Source organism: Spermophilus citellus (assembly GCF_964194105.1).
Source record: "Spermophilus citellus genome assembly, chromosome: 5".
Lineage (NCBI taxonomy): Eukaryota > Metazoa > Chordata > Mammalia > Rodentia > Sciuridae > Spermophilus > Spermophilus citellus.
Window position 1 is genome coordinate 47,275,056 of NC_138186.1, and position 18,591 is coordinate 47,293,646.

An 18,591-nucleotide genomic window follows, 5' to 3' on the forward strand; every position below is an offset into this window, starting at 1 on the left:
AATAATACTGATTTGGTGACCTACTGTTGCTACATCGCTGAACCTCTGCTCCCTAGGGGAGCTGTGTCTGTAATCGCAGTGGCGAGAAATAGAAATAAAGATTGCTTAGAAAAGAAACATGATCTCTCTCTTGGAGTCAGTTCTGCATCTGTCTCTCCCTGGGGGTAGGAGCCCACTCTCTGAAGTCTTCTCTCTGCAGAGCTTAAGATGCCTGGACACGGGCTGGGGATGTGGCTCAGCACCACATACAAACAAAGATGTTGTGTCCGCCGAAAACTAAAAAATAAATATTTAAAAAAGATTCCCTCTCTCTCTCTTAAAAAAATAAAAATTAAAAAAAAATTTAAAAAAAGATGCCTGGACACAGACAGACCCCAGTACTTAGATTCTTGGGGTCCAGGAGATACTATGTAACAAAGCCCAGCTGAATAGCCTCCCTCCTCCAGGAAACTGGAGCTTGAACCTAATTACCTGTCCCTCAGGGCATGGGAATTTCCCACTCTGGGAATTCCAAGTACTTGCTGGGAAAATCCTGCTACTCTTTCCGGCTGTTGTGGCCTGAGAGAGCTGGGGAGGAGCCACATTCTCAGGTACCTGAATCACAGCCAAGGGACTTCCAAAGATTCAGGTGTCTGGGCTCCAAATCACTCCATCCCAACCACCTTCCCCCAAACCCTGTGCTAACTGTGCAACCTAAACCAGTCAACCTCACCTGCCACTGCCTGAAGGGCACATGAAAAAAAAAAAGGCCCAACTTCCATCAGACCCAGCTCAGTACTTGGCATGATAGCCACTCAATAAATGCTGCCTTACTTCCTTTATCCATTCATTCTTCAGTGGGTAAAATTGGAAAAACCAACTAAAATTAAGGGATATAGCTCAGTGATAGAGTGCATGCTTAGCAGGTGCAAAGCCCTGAATTAAACCCCCAGCACCAAACAACAACAACAAAAAGGCTGGAGCAATGCCCATGCCTATAATCCCAGTGACTCAGGAGGCTGAGACAAGAGGATTTCGAGTTCAAAGCCAGCCTCAGCAACAAAGAGTCACTAAGCAGCTCAGTGAGACCCTGTCTCTAAATAAAATACAACATAAGGATGAGGATGTGACTCAGTGGTAGAGTGCCCCTGAGTTCAATCCCCAGTATACCTCCACACCACCACCAAAAGGTATAAGATGTTGGTGAAGGACCCACTTGCCAGCTTTGGTCTCATTGATCTTTTTAGTGAATGATGAGGGGTGGGGCATGAAGGGAGTGAATTGGAAAGAGAAAAGAACCTCTGTTAAAGAAAAAAAAAATTACTCAATGGAATATGCAAGTCTTGGGTTCCATCCTCAACACAACACACACTCACATACACACACACATTCACATTACTCAATGGTACTTGGTAAAGCATGGTAGGAAAGACTATTCAGAGCTGGGTGTGGTGGGGCATACCTGTAATCCTGATTTAGGAGGATGAGGCAGGAGAATTGCAAGTTCAAGACCAGCCTCAGCAACTTATCAAGGCCCTGAGCTACTTAGCAAGGCCCTAAGCTACTTAGTGATACCATGTCTCAAAAATAAATAAGTAAATAAATAAACAAATTGTGAAGAGGATGTAGCTCAATGGTAAAGCACCCCTGGGTTCAATTCCCAGTACCAGGCTCCAAAAGGAGGAGGAGAAGGAGGAGGCGGCGGCAACTATTCAGGACCATGGTGATACCCTGCAATGAAATCTGGCAGTGAGGAAGAGAGACTGGGCTAAACTCCAAATACAGCATGGGCAAGAGGGAATTGATAGCCAAGGAGCAGGGTGAGGGTCAGTGGATGGAAAATAACTAAAAGGAAATACAAATCAGGGATGGGGGATTCTGGTTAAGCAGATCTGACAGGATATTTGCTGAGACAGGCCAGGGTAATTAGACATCACTTGGGAATATTGAAGATAAGGAACTTGACCAGATATTGAGAGTGATCAGACATGGAGAAGGTGGTAGGTTCGTGCTAAACTAACTTAGCAGCGTTTGTGGCTAAAACTGGATTTCATGAGGAAGTATACAAATAGGCAAAGTAGAAGATTCAGAAACCTGACTAAAGTTTGGCCAAGCAAAATATACTTATCACCCTCAATCCCCACAGGAAGGCTCTACTGAACATGGAGTTACAGTAGAGGTAACAGAATAGGAAACAGAGCCTCATAGAGTGGCCTCCACTAGGCTCAGAAGTTGGGTTTTCCTTCAGTCCAGATGCATAGCCAGGCAGTGGAAAACCAATAAGTGATGTTCTGCGGGGGTGGGGTGACCCACTGGGGTGACCTAGATAGGGCTTTGAGTCCCCCTCTGCCTCCTCCAGGCTGTGGCTGAAAGTCGGTCATGGTGTGGGGAGACTGCTGTTACTCACCCTAAAGGTACCCATACTTGTCCATTTGGGGGAAGGAGGACCCGAAGTGTGAACAAAGGATGAATACTTTCCATCCCACCCAACACAGGATCTTCATCAGTTTCCTCCTCCACCCCTCCTCCCTAGGCTCTCCCTGTTGGGGTGGGGCACCACAGGCTCCTCTCCTCCCAAACAACCTCCATTCCTTCCTGTAGCCTCCTGCATTCACACCCAGGAGCCTGATTACTGCTCTATGTAGAAGAGTAGGTTGGGGACTAAAGGGACCTTTAGTCAGCCAGAGGGGAGAGCTGCTGGAGCCCTCAATGCTTCCCCCCTCAGCCATACTAGGGGTTCCCTCTTGCCGCTGGGTCGTTCTGAGTGGTGCTTGCTTTCCCCTGTAATGACTACTCTCAGAGTGGGAAGGGACCCAAGGGAAAAGAGAATAGTGAGAGTCTGGTGGGGATTACCATGCCCTGAGAACCAGGATGCTTGGCGATGCTTCAGGGTTTAAAGAGGCCCTTCCTTATACCCTCCAACTGGACTCGTGCTAGGGTCTGGCCTTCAGAGGTAGGGTGAGTGGGAAGGGCAGGCCACACAGAGTGGGAGCAAAGGCCACACACAGTGTTATGAATGGTTTTGAGCAATGAGAAAGACACAAAAACAATTAACCAACACATTGCACCACTATGAATTAAGACGCGTTAGCATCTCTTCCGTACTGACAGCACTAAAGCTTTACATTCTTTATTTTCATCGGGTTCAAAATCAGTTTCTAAACAGTTTCCTATATTTTTCTTACTGCCCTGGGATCCCGGGCGTCTGGGTCCCCAATCCCTGGGTCGATTCATACATTCGCACTATGCAGACATTTTCCTAGGGACGCAGAGGGCACTAACCCTACCATCACGGCCCCAAAGAAGGTCTTCCCTCTCCTATAGTCCACCATATCGGGGTGACTGATGTTGACGTACACCCTCTCGCCCCCCCGGAGCTGCACCAGGCCGCCGAACCCCACGCTCGTGTACCAGAGGGGTCTGTACTGTGGCCTCCCGGCACGGTCCAATACTGGAGTCACGGTTTCGGCGCCCTCCAGCAGCAGCTCGGGAGCGCCCCGACCGTAGGCGCCACCAGCCCGATACAACGAGCTGCGCAGCGTGATGGAGCGATCCTGAGGGCCCCCGCCGGAAGGTGGCGCCCGACCCCGGTAGCCGACGTTACAGTAGAGGTAATAGAGGCCGTCCTGCGGGAGGGCCAGCCCCTCGGCGCCAGAGAACTGCGTCCCGCTCCTTAGAAATGCTTCTTCTTTTTTCGCCTCCCAGCTTAGCCCCTGTCCCTTCATCCACGCGCCTGCAGAAAGACGGGTGGATGGATTCTCGGGTGGGTGGATTCTCTGGGAACTGGTGCTGAGAGCACCGCTTGAGGACCGGACTTCAGGGAGGGTAGGCAGGAGGGGGCGGGGCGAGACGCCTGGAGGGGCGGGGGCAGCGAGGCTATGTTTGGAATGAATCCAAGCTGGGGGCTGAGGGCACCGGGTTGTGGGGTGCGGAGGGCTGTGGTAAGATCTAGGCTGAGTTTTGTCTGCTCCGGGAAGCAGCAAGAATGGGGAATTAATGGAAGGATGGGCACTTTAGGGGCGAGAGATGGTGGAAGGGGTGGGAAATCCAGCACTGGAATCGCAGAATGGAGGGACTCCACAAAAATTGGCACTCTTGGACTATTTGAATGCATATTCAGGTCAACCACAGCCTTACCAATAAGGTGGGCAGCCGGGAGCCTGGAACTGAGATCTGTTTCTGGCTTCTCTTCCTGCAGCTGCTGAAACCCTGGAACTGGTGTAGAGGCCACAATTGGGGGCAGGGTGGCCACCCATGGATGCTTCCCATGAGAGGACAGGGCGCCAGGGCGCAGGAATGGATTCTTGGAGGAAGAGGGTATCTGGGAATGCAGACGGGAAGGGAGTCCATTGCTCTTACTCAGTCCTTGCTGGGCTTGTGCTCCCAGGCCTGCGGACTCCATTACCTGGTTGGGTAAGGTAACCATGTCCAGAGTTCAGATTCATCTGATGCCATCTGCACCCCTCCAACCATGGACCCAAACCCCAGGCTGGGTTTCCAGCACCATCCCCAATACACATCTCCCTGGAAGGGAGAGCAAGCAAGACATATGTATTTGGGCAGAGAGATGGGTCTGTGTGTGTCTTGGGAAGAGGAGAGAAGAGAAATAGACAACCAGGAAGGGACTTGGAACATCAAGACAGTAGCGGTACAGGAACATGGAAACATTCAGCAAAAAGACAGACATAACATTTCCACCAGAGACAGCCAGTCAGTTGAGCCAGGTATGCAAAAGACCCCAGTAATAGCCAGAGGTCAATGAGCATCAGCAAGATGCAGCCCTTTAAGGTCTGTTGCAGCCACTCACCAGTCCTCCCTGCTCCTGGGGCACCAAGGCCAGCACAGCCAGGACAGTGATAGGCACTGCCAGCAGCAGGGTCACCAGCGAAGTGGCTCCTGCCACAGCCAGCAGGAGGCAGCCCGTTCCCTGGGGCCTCCCACCCCGGCCCTGCAGCCCCAGTGCTCCCATCCAGACTCTGAACCAGGACCAGAACAGGGGGGCTTTCATACCTCAGGGGTGGGGCCACCCCCTCCCTATAGACCCACACACCTGGCTGGGACTTTCCGCACACCCCTGCTCCCCTCACCCAGCTTCCTGTTTACCCAGAGCTGGGGTGGAGCAGCTGGATGCCTGGGTTCTCTGAACTGGGGAAGGAGTTGGGGTAGAGAGACAGTCTCAAAGTAGAGCTGGAGGGGCTTTTCACTCTGGCTCACAGGGAAATTGAGGCCCAGATAGAAAAGGAAGTTTGCAGAAATTCAGATAGCAAGACTGTAATGACAATACAGAACTCTCTCCAATGTCTTTTGCATTCTCCTATACCTCAGAGATGGGTGCTAGAAGAGGGCTGCAAACCCTTTCCTGAAGTAAAGGGCTGGAGTAGGAGGACAAGAACTGGGGTCTTGAGGGATGCATGTCTGATTTCCTGAAATAAACCTATATCACACACTGGGCTGACCTCTTCATTCCTTTGCTCACTCCTATCCTCCTAGCTGTAGGTGGGAAAGGCAGAGTTAAGCCAGTTCACAGCAATGGCAATTGAAGCAGGCTTCAGCCTCACCAATGACTGCTGACTTGCTGAAAAGAGATAGGAATACAGTATTACCTCCCTTGCTATAAAGATCAAGGACCAGAGAATGATGAGGCACACTCCCACCTTAGAGAGCTTTAGTCTAGAATGAGCTCCATCCATTAGTACATGCTTACTAAATATGCATGAATAGATGAATGAAAGGAAAAATGAATGAATAAGCAAAACAAAATAGGAAGGACCAGATGAATGGAAGAAGCAGGCAGTGGGAAAGAATTGAGGGAAAAAAGATCAGGTCCGAGGAAGTTTCAGATGGCCCCAGATCATCTCTACTTCTTGATGACATCTCTCTGTGTTAGGATAATAACAATAATAATAGTAGTAGTAGGACTGGGGATATAGCTCAGTTAATAGAGTCCTTGTTTCCCATGCACAAGGCCCTGGGTTTGATTCCCCAGCACCACACACACAAAAAATAATAGTAGTAGTAACACTAATAATAATAATAATAATAATATAGCTAATACACAAATAACATTGAGCACGTGTGAGACACCAATCTACATACTTTATTTATAATAATTATTTCAATCTTGATAAAAACCTAAGTAGGAACTGAGGCACAGAGAGGCTAGCTAAGAAACTTATGGACAGTCTGGGCTTGTAGCTCATTGAGAGAATGCTTGCCCAGCATGTGTGAGGCCCTAAGTTAGATTCCCCCCCCCAAAAAAAATTGTGCATTTCAAATTTGTGCATTTTACTATATGTAAATTTTGTCTTCCTCAGGCAAAAAAAAAAGAAATGGAGAAATATACTCAACTTGAGTCAGTGATCAGCACACTATGGGGTTTAGAGGTGACATGTTCTAACATTTGCAATTTCAAAAGATACAAGACACAAGATAAATGTGTGATAAAGAAAATATAGGCCAGGGCTGGGGATGTGGCTCAAGCGGTAGCGCGCTCGCCTGGCGTGCGTGCGACCCGGGTTCGATCCTCAGCACCACATACCAACAAAGATGTTGTGTCCGCCGAGAACTAAAAAATAAAAAAACTCTCTCTCTCTCTCTCCCCTCTCTCACTCTCTCTTAAAAAAAAAAAAAAAAAAATATATATATATATATATATATATATATATATATATATATAAGCCAGGGCTGGATTGTGGCTCAGCGGTAGAGCGCTCCCCTAGCACAGGTGGGACCCAGGTTCGATCCTCAGCATCATATAAAAATAAAGGCATTGTGTTGTGTCCATCTACACCTAAAAAATAAGTATTTAAAAAAAAATACAGGCCAGATGCAATGGCACACATCGGTAATCCCAGTGATTCAGGAGGCTGAGGCAGAAGGATCCCAAGTTCAAAGCCAACTTCAGCAATTTGGCAAGACACTGTCTCAAAATAAAAATATAAAAATGGCTAGGGATGTGACTCTGTTTTTAAGTGCCCCTGGTTTTAATCCCTATTACCAAAAATAAAGAATGAAAGAAAATATAGAAAACTCTTAATTGTAGAATCTGGATGGTAAGGATATATTTGCTGTGTAATTCTTTCAAATTTTCTCTTCATTTGAACTTTAAAAAATATATATATAATAAACAAACATACCTGAATATTGTCCTATTTTTCTGCAGGGGGAACATTAAGGATGGTGTGGTGGTAAGAAGCAGCAGAAAGTTCCTGAATTTTTATTTATTTTTTTGTGGTACTGGAGATTGAACCTAAGGTCTTATACATGCTTACATCCCACCCCTTTTTACTTCATTTTGAGACAGTCTTTTTTTTTTCTGGCAGTACTGGGGATTTAACCCAGGGGTGCTTTACCACTGAGCTACATCCCTAGTTGTTGTTTTTTTTTTTTTTTTTTTGAGATAAGATCTTGCTAAGTCACTGGGGCTGGCCTTAAACTTGTGATCCTGTTGCCTTAGCCTCCTGAGTGGCTGGAGTTACAGGCATGCACCATGTCCAATTACAAAGTTCCTGAATTTGGAAAACAAAATGCAAATACATATAAACACAGGCACCAGATCTCTTCCTCACCTCTTGCCTTCACGTAAGCTTCATAGTCTTTACCTTTCCCAAAAGCCAGGAGTACAATCCTCCATCATCCTTCACCCTCTCCATCACAGTATCATGAAGGGTCCTTTGCCCAGGTCTCTAACCAGAGGGCCTTGGATCACTGCCCTTAGTTCTGTGCTCAGCACCAGAATGTTGCCTCCTGCAGGAAGTCTTCCTGGATTACCCCCACCTCCTATGCCAACAACTTGTCAACTTTTTGTCCTTCATCTATTAGCAGTATGGCTACCTCTGATTGTCCTGCTTATTAATCAACCAGCCAAGCACCCTGCTGGATTCTTGGCTATAGATATAGAAGACCAGGAGTCACCCTAAAGTCATCAGAGTTCTGCCCAATGTAGAAGCCAGGCTGTGTGTGTTCTCATGCATAAACCGAGATCATGAGCTCTCAGCAGATGCAGAGTGAAAGGTAACTGGGAACAAGTTAATCAGGTAAGGCCTCTAGAGGAGGGGGACATTCACTGACTACTAGCATAATCAATAGTATGACTGGAGTTGAGAGGGACCTATTCACTGCCCGCAGTCTGGGAACCTTGAAGGAAAGATGTTGCAATCCTAGATCTCAGAGATGTACTTCCTCTCCTAATAATGCTGGGAAAGTTGTGTTGGGGGTGGTTAAGACCAGAGAAGGGGCAGGAATGTCTGAGATGGCCACTCTCCTTTCTACCTAGGGGTCTCTAGCCAATGTATCCACCCTTCAGGGTAAGCTGAAAATAGGTAGAGACCCTTATCCGGGAAATTGTGGGGTTAGGGTAAGAATGGTCACACCCCAGAGTGAGGTAAGGTTAAGAAGAAGGGAGTCAGAAGCACGTATTTGATATTCCCTAGGCCCTAAAGAAATCCTCTGTCCAGCCTGAGTCTCTAATGACCAAGGAAATGAAAAACAATCCATTTCTGTTCCCACCATCCTCATGGCCATCTCAGGCTTCTGTTTCCCACACGCACCCTAACTAATTCCTCTTAAACCCAGGAGAGTCTTGGTTTTAGACCATAGTCAGTACATCTGGCTTTGGTGTGAAGTCAGTAGTCCCCTCTTTGCCCTCAAACAGGAACCAGTGGTCGGAGTGCAGGAAGTGCCTGAGGGGAAGTTGTGGGCCCCAGAAATTCTTCCACGCCCCAGTTCACCATATCAACCAAGTAGAGACCTGTTCTACTGGGCCACAGTAGCTGAGAGGCTCTGGACACTTTTCTCTCTACTTTTCTACAGCCCCCACACCCACTCTGGTTCCAGGCTCCTCTCCCTCCATCATCCCTCTCACCAGTTCCTAGAACTACCCAGTGCTGGAGAGGCCCCTCTAAACCACCTGGCCAGCCTTGGTCAGAGGGAAGGGAGGTGGGGGGCTCTGGAGTTGGCTAGAACTCAAACCCCAGCTCTACCCACTTCTGACTAGATATCTCTGTAAAAGTCCAGACTCCTTAGACCTGGGAAATAAATGGATACTATATTACCCTCTACTCTCAGGATCTGTGGGAACAAGTGGAAAATGCCCATCTCAGGGTTAGGACATAGGTGAGGCTCCTCAGCTAGGGAAAAGATTGTAACACAGGGCCCCTTGTTTCACAGATAAGGAACTTGAGGCACGTGACTAGCCCAGGTCATTAAGACTGTCAGAACACTGGCTAGGCTTCTTGATCTCCAGGCCAGTTCTCAGTCCTCAACCTAATGTGTTCATTCGGCTGTGAGTAAGGGGCCCTTCTCTTCTGTACAGGGAGGGTTGTGGGTGTGCAGGGAGTAATGGGTGAAAAGAGATATGGATGGTTTACGGTAGGTGATCAAGGCTTCCAAGGACCACAGGTGTGGGTGGGAAAGAGACCCCACAGAGGTCCTGGATTAGCAGGGACTGTGGTGGGAAGCCACAGGGGTGAGCGGTCCCAGATATGAGGCAAGGTAACTGATAAGGGATGCATAACTCTGGTAGGAAGTGAGATAATGAGGTTTAGGGTGAAAAATCTTTAAGAGTATATTTTTCCGCCTCTAAAACTGATAGGGAAATTGAGATGCCCACAACCAACCAGGAGGATGTGAAAGCTGAAGAGAGAAATAGACCCTCTAATACTTACCCCTCTTCCCTACAGGGTGCCCTTTCTTCCACTATGGGGTGTTGGGCCTGGGAGGGCTCCTGCTCTTGCTTGTGGTCACTCTGTTCACCTGCCTCTGTCTGCTCCGTCGGAGAGGTGAGCCCTAGCTTCATTTCCTCAGTCACCTATAGCAGTGCCCACCCACACCCTTCCTACTGCTGAGGCCAAAGTCTCCATCAATCCTGACAGGTCCTGACTGGTGGGAGTTGGGTGGGAAAGGTGAGAGAAGAATATGCAAAGGGCCAGCGCTGAGCTGGGGATGTAGCTTAGTGATAAAGCATTTGTTTCCTATGTGCAAGATCCTGGGTTCTCTCCCGAGCAATGCAGAAAAGAAAAAGTGGGGGGCAGGGCTTTGTCCCTGGAAACCACCAGAATCAATAAGGGAGGAAACTACTGCTGGGATGGTGCAGAGCTAGTGAGGAAGGCTTTGCTGAGTTGCTTCTTTTCTTCCAGTGAAAAGATTGGAGAGAAGATGGGTGAGTCTGGGGCAGGGAGGGGAGGGTCAGAGAGAGCCCAAGCAGGGTTGGGGGATAAGGGGGTGCAGGGGGGCTGAAGTGAGGGGTGGGGGCCAAGAGTAAAGAGGGGAGACAGTGGAAACATGAGAAAGTCAGAGAAAGGCAAAAAGAGAGAAGAAATTGAGAAGAGAGAAAAAGAAATGATATGAAGATCAGAGAAAATAAGATTGAAAAAGAATGGAATGAGAGAGACAAAGAGATGAAAAATGAGAAAGAAATTAAGAGAGAGAAAATGAGAGAAAAGGAAAAAGTAAGAGAGTAGGAATAAAAGTGTGCACGGGTGGAGAGGGGTGGCAGGGGGGAGCAAGAGATGGAGAGACACAAAGAGAAACAGCAATAATAGAAAAGAACAGCAGGGCTGGGGATATAGCTCAGTGCTCGCCTTGCACGTATGAGGCCCTGGGTTTGATCCCCAGGACCAAAAAAATAATAGGAGCGTAGGTCAGCAGAGAGAGAAAGATGGGGACAGGGAGAATGAGAGGAAGAGGGAAGCTTCAGAGAAAAAAAAAGGAAAACTGAGGCATCAGTGAGGTAAGAAAGATGGGAGCTGAGGGCAGTACTCAGGGATGGATCTGAGGGTGCTGCTCCCAGCACCCTTCCATCAGCATCTCCTACCTGGCCAGGACCACCTTCCATACCAAGAGCTCCACTATGCCTCTCTGCAAAGGTTACCCATATTGGGCAGTGATCAGGTCGAAGGAGAAGCAGAAGGCATGAAGGAGGACCACAGCACTGACTACGCCTGCATTGCCAAGAACAAACCCTCCTGAGTACCCCCAGACACCTCCCTCACCCCAGGCGGGTGGTCAGGATCATCCTGTGGTTCACTCAGTAAAGACCATGATCTTGCCACTTCTGTGTCTCAGGCCTCTCAATCCATCTTGAACCACTATTCCAAATGAGAACAATCCAGATTTAAGTAGCTCGCTCCCACTCTTTTTGGGGTCAAGTCATAAATATTGGGTAAAAAAAAAGGTATTAATGAACTGAACTTCCCTGGGAGCAGAAAACTGTCTGTGGGTCTGGCTGAAATCAGCAATTGACAAGTAGGAATAATTAATTTGATAATCTCCATTTCTCAGGAGCCACAGTCTCAGCCTCCCTGGCTGAGACTCCAGATAATGCTGGGAGGGACCTCTAGGCCCTATTGCAGGGAGATCTCTCCTTGGACCTGTCCAGGTCAGACCTAAGGGGAAGAGAGTTAAGAACCGGGGGAGCAGATTTGGGCATCTGGAAAATTAAGAAGAAAATATACAAGACTCTAAAGGAGGAGGTTGTTATGGGGCAGAGAAGGATATATTGGGGTCTCTTGAAAAGGGTCAGAGATCACTAGGATCTGGAATCATTCCTCAGAGGCCACCCAAGGAATGGCAGCATGTCCCCATGTGATAGTGGCCTGGTGGGAGAGATGAAAGGAGCCATTCAGTGCCCCAACACTGAAGCTGTCCTCTTCATAACATATGTCCTTTCCTCCTCCAGTTCCTACTGCCCCTCCTATCCCTCCATCATTGCTCCAGGCTCCATACTCACATTTGCTCTGGTAAGAGAGGGTGCTGCCATGGAGAGAAAACCAAAGGCATAGAATCCAGCCTGAAGGAGGAACACTGTGCTTAACTTTAGCCCATGAGGTCCTGCATGAGGGCAGTGGAGAGGAAGGGGCTTAGTTAACAAGGGCAGGGGGAGGATTCCTGATTTCCAGGGACATTCCAGTCAAGGAGGTCCTGCCTCCCCATGCCTTATTGTCTCTGCCAGCAGCTGAGTCCTATTGCCTGTGCCAACATCCAGGCCCAACACCTCCACCCTGCACACATAGACGCCAGCATCTTGGCCTTGGTGTCCTAGATGTGCAGCTCAGCCTGGTGGTCACAGAGGAATTGGGAAAAAGAAAGGGGAACCAGGCGGTCCCTGAACTATGGGGTTCTGTTCTTCACTTCCTTCGCAGGGGCCACCTTGTCTTGGTACCACGTGACAGAGCCAATGGCTGGTCTCCCTCTGCTGGCATTGAAGGAGCAGGGCGGGAGGGCTGCAGAGAACACCCAGAGAATACAGGATCCTGGGGACAGAGAGAAAATCCAGAGATGCCTCTCTAGTTTCTCCAAGAGAAAAGAGCTTGGAGTGAATATCCCAACTGTCCCTCTTTGTAAGGCACACAGACACATGCTTTGGGTGTCTCATTAAATTTTTCCCTATTTACTAGTTTACTAATTCCTTTTTTAGGGGGTGGGGGTACCAGGGATTGAATTCAGGGGCACTCATCCACTGAACCACACCCCCAGGCCTATTTTGTATTTTATTTAGAGACAGGGTCTCACTGAGTTGCTTAGCACCTTGCTAAATTGCTGAGGCTGGCTTTGAACTTGTGATCCTCCTGCCTTCACCTCCCGAGCCGCTGGGATTACAGGTGTGCACCACCGCACCCCGCTAATTTAGTTTCTTAACATTGTTTATTAAATCATTTTTCAAAGTCTTTCCAATTCCAATTCTCACTCTCACCCTCTCCAACTGCCTTCACAAAGGACTTGTCTTGCTGAATTTATGCTACCATGGTGCAATTGCAACTCAGTATTGAATGTGGCTGCCTAGCTAACTAATATCATCATGATATTATTTCAGGAATTACTTTAGTACTAATAACATTCCATAATAGTAAACCATCTTTGCTATGTTTTTTGTTAGAGCATTAACTAATTAAATTTCCAGGTGAAGACATAGCTGAGATTGGTTGAAATCCTCATTGAACTTGTCCATATTGATTAATTAAATCAATTATTAAAATCTCCAATTAAATTATCTAATTAGGGAAAAATTTCCCCCATCATTCTATTTCAGTGATTCTCAAACCTGACTGTGTATGGGAATTCCCCTAAATTACCTGTTTGTACTTTTTTTTTCCCCTTGAGCTGAATTTCACTCTATTGCCTAGGCTGGCCTTAAATCCCTGGGCTCAAGGGATCCTCCCCATTCAGCCTCCGGAGTAATTGGGACTACAACGCGCACACACACACACACACACACACACACGCCAAAGTCTTTGTTGAAACAGATTCCTTGGTTGGCCCCTAGAGTCTGGACAGAGGCCTAAGAATTTGCCTTAGGTTCCCAGGTGGCTGAAGCTGAGAATAGAATCTACACCTAAGAAGCCCTGTATTTAGTTAACTAATATGCCTGATAGTTAAGCAATCTCTGTTAATTAAAATAGGTTTCACTAAAAAAAAAAGTATGTTAGACTTAATTAGGACTCCTGAACTCCTAATTATATATACAGATCCTAGCTAATAAGCCTAGATTAATACACTTCTTAAACATCAAATGAAAATCCTACAAAAAAGATAAACCAAAATTCTGGTCCTTTCCTTCCTTCTTTCCTTGCAGCTGTTTTTACTGGTTCTTTCAACTTTATCTTACTAGGAAGGTAAATGAGAAGAAAAGGTCTCTGGCATGGAAATTTAGAATAACACTTGCAGTAAGCCAGAGACCTAGAGGGGCTGTGAACCTACTGTCTACTGGCATCAGCTAACAGAGGTGAGGGGAAGTGCCCACAGCTCCCCTCAGGGCACAAGGTTCAGCCCTACCAACCTTGCTCCCCTAGGGCATCTAAGTCCAGCCTCCCCCTAGCCTCCTCCTCCCAGCCCCACATCCCTAAGGGTCCTGAGCAAATACCCTGTCATTTGGATAGACCATAATAAAGATGAGCAATAGCGTCCAGGCCATGTTGAAGGATGATCCAGTTGTTGAGGAGAACCTGGGTAGAGGTCCTCAATCACTTGTGGTCAGATCTTTGGTCACCAGATGGGAGGGTAGAAAGCTTTTTAGGACAAACAGAACTCACGCATCACTTGCTAAGGACCTGACTGCCTGGGACCTTGGGTACCAAATGCATGCCTCCCTGAAGAAAGAAGATGCTGCTGCTGAAGATGTCTGGAACTCTGGGAGGTGGGGCATTTGGCCCACATGCAAGGAGCAGGGTGGAGCTTAGATGGCTGGTAGCCCAAGGGTGGGTGAGACCAGGATGTGGTTCCCTCCACTTCTGAGGTTCAAGAAGACCAACCCTTTACTCAGAATAAGCCTCCAGCAGCCCTACTGGGCCCCAAAGCTAACCTCCTTCCCCTCCCCCTTGCTCAAGTTTGCCCAAGCCCATCATTGCCCCCAATTCCTTCCCTGAACTCTGGCCCTCCCCCTTCCCCCCAGGACTGCCCTAGGATTTCTATAAATGAGTGGATTAGAGAAGCAAGCTGATTGATGATAGGAGGCGGGCACCAGGGACTTTGTGGAGAAGCTACATTTACATAGCCTGTTTTACTCTGATAGTGTTGATTGGGTGGTTTGGCAGAGGAGTGAGTGCTGCTGATGGAGTTTGGACTCATTCATATTCAGATCTCCATTACAGGAATCCACTCCTACTGGAGGTCTGTTTATCTGCCTTCTATACAGGCTTACCCACTGGGAAATCCACTCTGTATTTTACAGACACAAATGAAAGACACATCACATTACACATAACTTTGAGTTTATATAGGGATTAGTACAAGAGTATGCCACACACCTGGTTATGTATACTGCACATAACACAGCATACAGAAAACAAGCATTACATGTAATATGCCAGGTGGAACCTTTTTAAACTGTAAGCATGTATTGATTGATTGATTGATTGATTGGTGATGGGGATTGAACCCAGGGCCTCGTACATGTGAGTCTAGCACTCTTACCAACTGAGCTATACCCACAGCCCCTATTTCTATTCTATTTTGAAATGTGTTTTTAGATATGTTGCCACCTATCACTGCAACTCAGAGCTTTCTTTTAGAGAAGCAGTAACCTCAGGGGTAAAAATGCTGGCTTGGAACAGGCTGGGTTCAAATGCCAGCTCCCTCACAAACTAGTAACATAATCTTGAACACATAGTTTAACCTCCCTGAGCCACCTGGACAACCACACATGCCACAGAGTCTGAGAAGTATGGAGTCAGTCATTGTTCAGCAATGGAAAAGCCACCTCCCAGGGCATCTAACTGGACCATGTGGGACTGAGATGCCTTAGCAAGGCAAGAGCTGCCCCCTGCTGGTCACAGGGCATGAGAGACGTGAGACTTCATGGTGGTTTTACTCCTCTGGGCCTCATTTCCAGTTTCTTCCCTGTCCCTTACTTTGTCTCCTTCTATCAACCCCCAAACCCACCCCAAAAGTCAATGTGGAGAAAATTATCTCTTCTACTTCAACTGTGAGAAAGCCACAGTTTGGGGAGCAAGGCAAGATCAACACTAGTGGGGACATGGAATGGGCCACCAGATACTCACATGTGGAAGTATTCCATGTCCCAGGTCCATGTGGCTTAGAAGCCGAGTCAGGCTAAATTGGAGTCCCAATTCCACTACTTACATATCTGTAAAATGGGAGTCTCTCCTGTAAACTCCCAGATCCCTCTGCATCAGATGTTCAGTGTACAGTGACTCAGATTTCCCCAGTCCTGGAATAAGGTGATCAGGGTTATTGCTGAGACTGAACTCAAGGATGTCCTTCTCTCTATCCAGGACCTCCAAACCATTCATCATAGCTTGGAATGCTGTGGATTCTAAATACAGTACTTAGGGGTTTTTTTCTTTAGTTCATTTAGAATAAATCCCGTTATGTGTAAGGATTTGAGGACCCCTTCAAATAACTCTGAGAATTTGTAGGGAAGTGTAACCTGCAGGATGGGAACTACTAGGTTAATCCGCTTGGTGGACACAAGGATGGAATTTTTCAAAAGAAAACTCTTGCTGAGATCTGACTTAGTGGTAGAGTGCTTTCCTGGAATGCCCTGGGTTTGAGATCTAGCACGGCAAAAAAAAAAAAAAAAAAAAGAAAGAAAGAAAGAAAAAACAGCTGTGGCCTGGTTGGAGGATGGGCAGGGGTGAATTTCCTCTGGCTAAGTTCCTGTCAATGATTGTCAGCTAATGGCTCTCAGATTGTCACACTTTCTATGCCTGAAAACAGCTTCTCTTCAAGGTTCACAGCATCTGATTCTATCACTTTCGGTCTTGCCTTTTGGCTGTCAGCATCCCTCAGGCCTGAGTCCCCCCATATTCCTGTACTTTACACACACTCCTGTATCTTCACACCATCCTCCTATTGCAGAACTCCCTCATGTTCATAAAGAGTTGCACTTGAGCCTGGTGAGGTGGTGCACACCTGTAATCCCAGCAGCTTTGGAGGCTGAGGCTGGAGGATCGAGAATTCAAAGCTCGCCTTAGCAACCTCAGAGCGCTGAGCAACTTAGTGAGACTCTGTCTCTAAATAAAATACAAACTAGGGCTGGGAATGTGTCTCAGTGAGCCTCTGAGTTCAATCCTCAGTATAAAAATGTGGGGAGGGCCTGGGGATGTGATTCAGTGGTAAATCACCCCTGGGTTCAATTCCCAGTATCAAAAAAATTTTTTTAAAGAGCTTCACCTGACTTTTCATTTTCCTATTAGTGGACTTAATGCCCACAAAAACGACATTTTTAACATTAATATAGCATAGATTTAAGTGAAGAGTTTGATGACCCTTGACAAATATATATGCCCATGTAAACCACGCTGCAGTTCCCAAAAGCCCAGCAAATCCCGCATTCCCCTTTCTGGTCAATCCATATCCCCTCCCAGAAGCAACCATTGATTTATCCTTAACTTCACAGTTGCTTCACTTCCTCTACTCCAACCATCAGCTTGACTCTATATGACTTATATCTTAGAGCTTGTCACCAGGGAAGCCCCCAAATTCCTGTACCTTACACACACTCCTGTACCTTTACACCATCCTCCTGTTGCAGAACTTTTGTATTGTTTCTCCCATTTTCATTCAACAAATTTGGAGCAAATGCAATGGGTTCACAGAAAGTTTCTCTTTTACATCAGGTGGTTCATGTGCCAATATCATAATAGGATTTCAGAATAGCACATCTCACACAATAGTGTGAAAACCCAACCATCATATTTATGAATCATAAAAGGATCCATAGCCACAGTTTTAATTGCTGCTTATTCTCTGAGTCCCCAATCTATATTTCTACCTTCAGCCCAGAATATTTGTCTGTCCTCCTAAATGTTCGATAGGCATTTCAAAATCATCAGTGTCTACCCAAATCATGTCAGCCTCCTAAAATCCCTGTCTCAATGAGTGGAAGCTATCCACCCAGGCATTTAAGGTCCCAAACCTGGAATTGATCCTACTATGCCTTCTCCCTCAGTTCCTCCATCCAAACAATCTTCAAGTCCTGTCCATGCTGCCTCTGAAATATATCAGGTGTCTTTCCCCACCTCTTCATTCCCACTGCTGGTTAAGGCCTTTGTCATCTTGGATGAAACCAGTACAATTTTTTCTCTGATAAATAATGTGCATTCTGCTCAGTAGTCTTTCCACTCCTTCTTTGCTGAGCAACAAAGTCCATTCATTTATTCAGAAATACTTTTATTGATATGTTCATTTATATTTACTTCTTCTTTTTTTTTTTTTTGAGAGATAGCCTTGCTCTGTGATACAGATTGACCTCAAACTCCTCTTTCAAATAGCTAAAACAATAGGTGTGTGCCATTGCATATGACTTAGTGATGCTTTCAATAAGTGACTTCTGTGGGCCAAACACCCTATTCTTATCTCTCCCTCATTTCTCATGTCTCTGTCTGTCTCACCACCTTTATTCATATCACTTGTTTCTTCTCCATCTTTCTGTCCACACCCCGCATCTGCCTCCATCTCTCTCCCGCTCTCTCTCTCTCTCTCTCTCTCTCTCTCTCTCTCACACACACACACACACACACAGTCCCCATCTCTCTCCACACCTCTTTTTGCTTCCCCATCTTTCTCCATGTTTTTTCTTCCATCCCTCCTCATTAGCACACTTTCTCTGACCCTATCTTCCTTGCTCTCCTTCTCCCCCATTTCTCCTTGTTGAGAGAGTGAACAAGGCCAGCAGTGAGACACTCATCTCTTCCATCTGGGCCCTTTGCCCCTCCACTGAGAAGGCATCCTTGACTCTACCAGGCTGCTTGGCACATGTCAGGAAAATTTAAAAACACATTTCTAATTCTTTTTTGGGGGGGAACTAGGGATTGAAATCACTTCTCTACAATTGAGTCACATCCCAGCCCTTTTTATTTTCTATTTTATTACAGAGTCTCACTAAGTTGCTGAGGCTGGCCATGACCTTGTGATCCTCCTGCCTTAACCTCCTAAGTCATTGGGAAGATAAGCATGGGCTACCATGCACAATTCATGTAGGTTTTTAAATTTCAAAATACAGCTGTCATCCCATTGACTCAGGAGGATGAGGCTAGAAAAATCAAAAAATTTAAGGCCTATATGGACAATTTAGCAATGCCCTCAGGATAAAAAAAAATAAAATAAAAAAGGTGGTAGAGCAGCCCTGGGTTCAGTCTCTAGCAGGGCCAGTGA

At 46.8% G+C, this 18,591-nt stretch overlaps 2 protein-coding genes across 4 annotated transcripts; one reads left to right on the plus strand and one right to left on the minus strand.

Annotated features, from left to right (window-relative positions):
• Positions 1 to 3,095: 3,095 nt before the first annotated feature.
• On the minus strand, positions 3,096 to 15,638 carry LTB (lymphotoxin beta; the record flags this gene model as incomplete). Of its 3 annotated transcripts, none has more annotated exons than XM_081294177.1 (3): positions 3,096 to 3,712; positions 4,117 to 4,384; positions 15,474 to 15,638. In XM_081294177.1, the coding sequence occupies 3 exons, from the start codon at positions 15,501 to 15,503 to the stop codon at positions 3,210 to 3,212; spliced, it is 801 nt and encodes a 266-aa protein (XP_081150303.1). In that variant the 3' UTR covers positions 3,096 to 3,209. The 3 variants fall into 3 exon arrangements, with proteins under 3 accessions (XP_081150303.1, XP_081150302.1, XP_081150301.1); XM_081294176.1 differs by lacking the exon at positions 15,474 to 15,638 and adding an exon at positions 4,787 to 4,987 and having other exon boundaries at positions 4,117 to 4,300; XM_081294175.1 differs by lacking the exon at positions 15,474 to 15,638 and adding an exon at positions 4,787 to 4,987.
• LST1 (leukocyte specific transcript 1) lies at positions 9,173 to 10,999 on the plus strand. Its single transcript, XM_081294232.1, has 4 exons — positions 9,173 to 9,262; positions 9,660 to 9,758; positions 10,116 to 10,138; positions 10,801 to 10,999. The coding sequence occupies exons 1-4, from the start codon at positions 9,247 to 9,249 to the stop codon at positions 10,945 to 10,947; spliced, it is 285 nt and encodes a 94-aa protein (XP_081150358.1). The 5' UTR covers positions 9,173 to 9,246; the 3' UTR covers positions 10,948 to 10,999.
• Positions 15,639 to 18,591: the final 2,953 nt, after the last annotated feature.

What these genes read in the sequence shown, in the direction of transcription:
- LST1 (XM_081294232.1), top strand. An exon ending in CTGTCTGCTCCGTCGGAGAG is followed by an intron (nt 9,759 to 10,115) that starts GTGAGCCCTAGC and finishes CTTTTCTTCCAG; the next exon opens with TGAAAAGATTGGAGAGAAGA. An exon ending in AAAGATTGGAGAGAAGATGG is followed by an intron (nt 10,139 to 10,800) that starts GTGAGTCTGGGG and finishes CTACCTGGCCAG; the next exon opens with GACCACCTTCCATACCAAGA.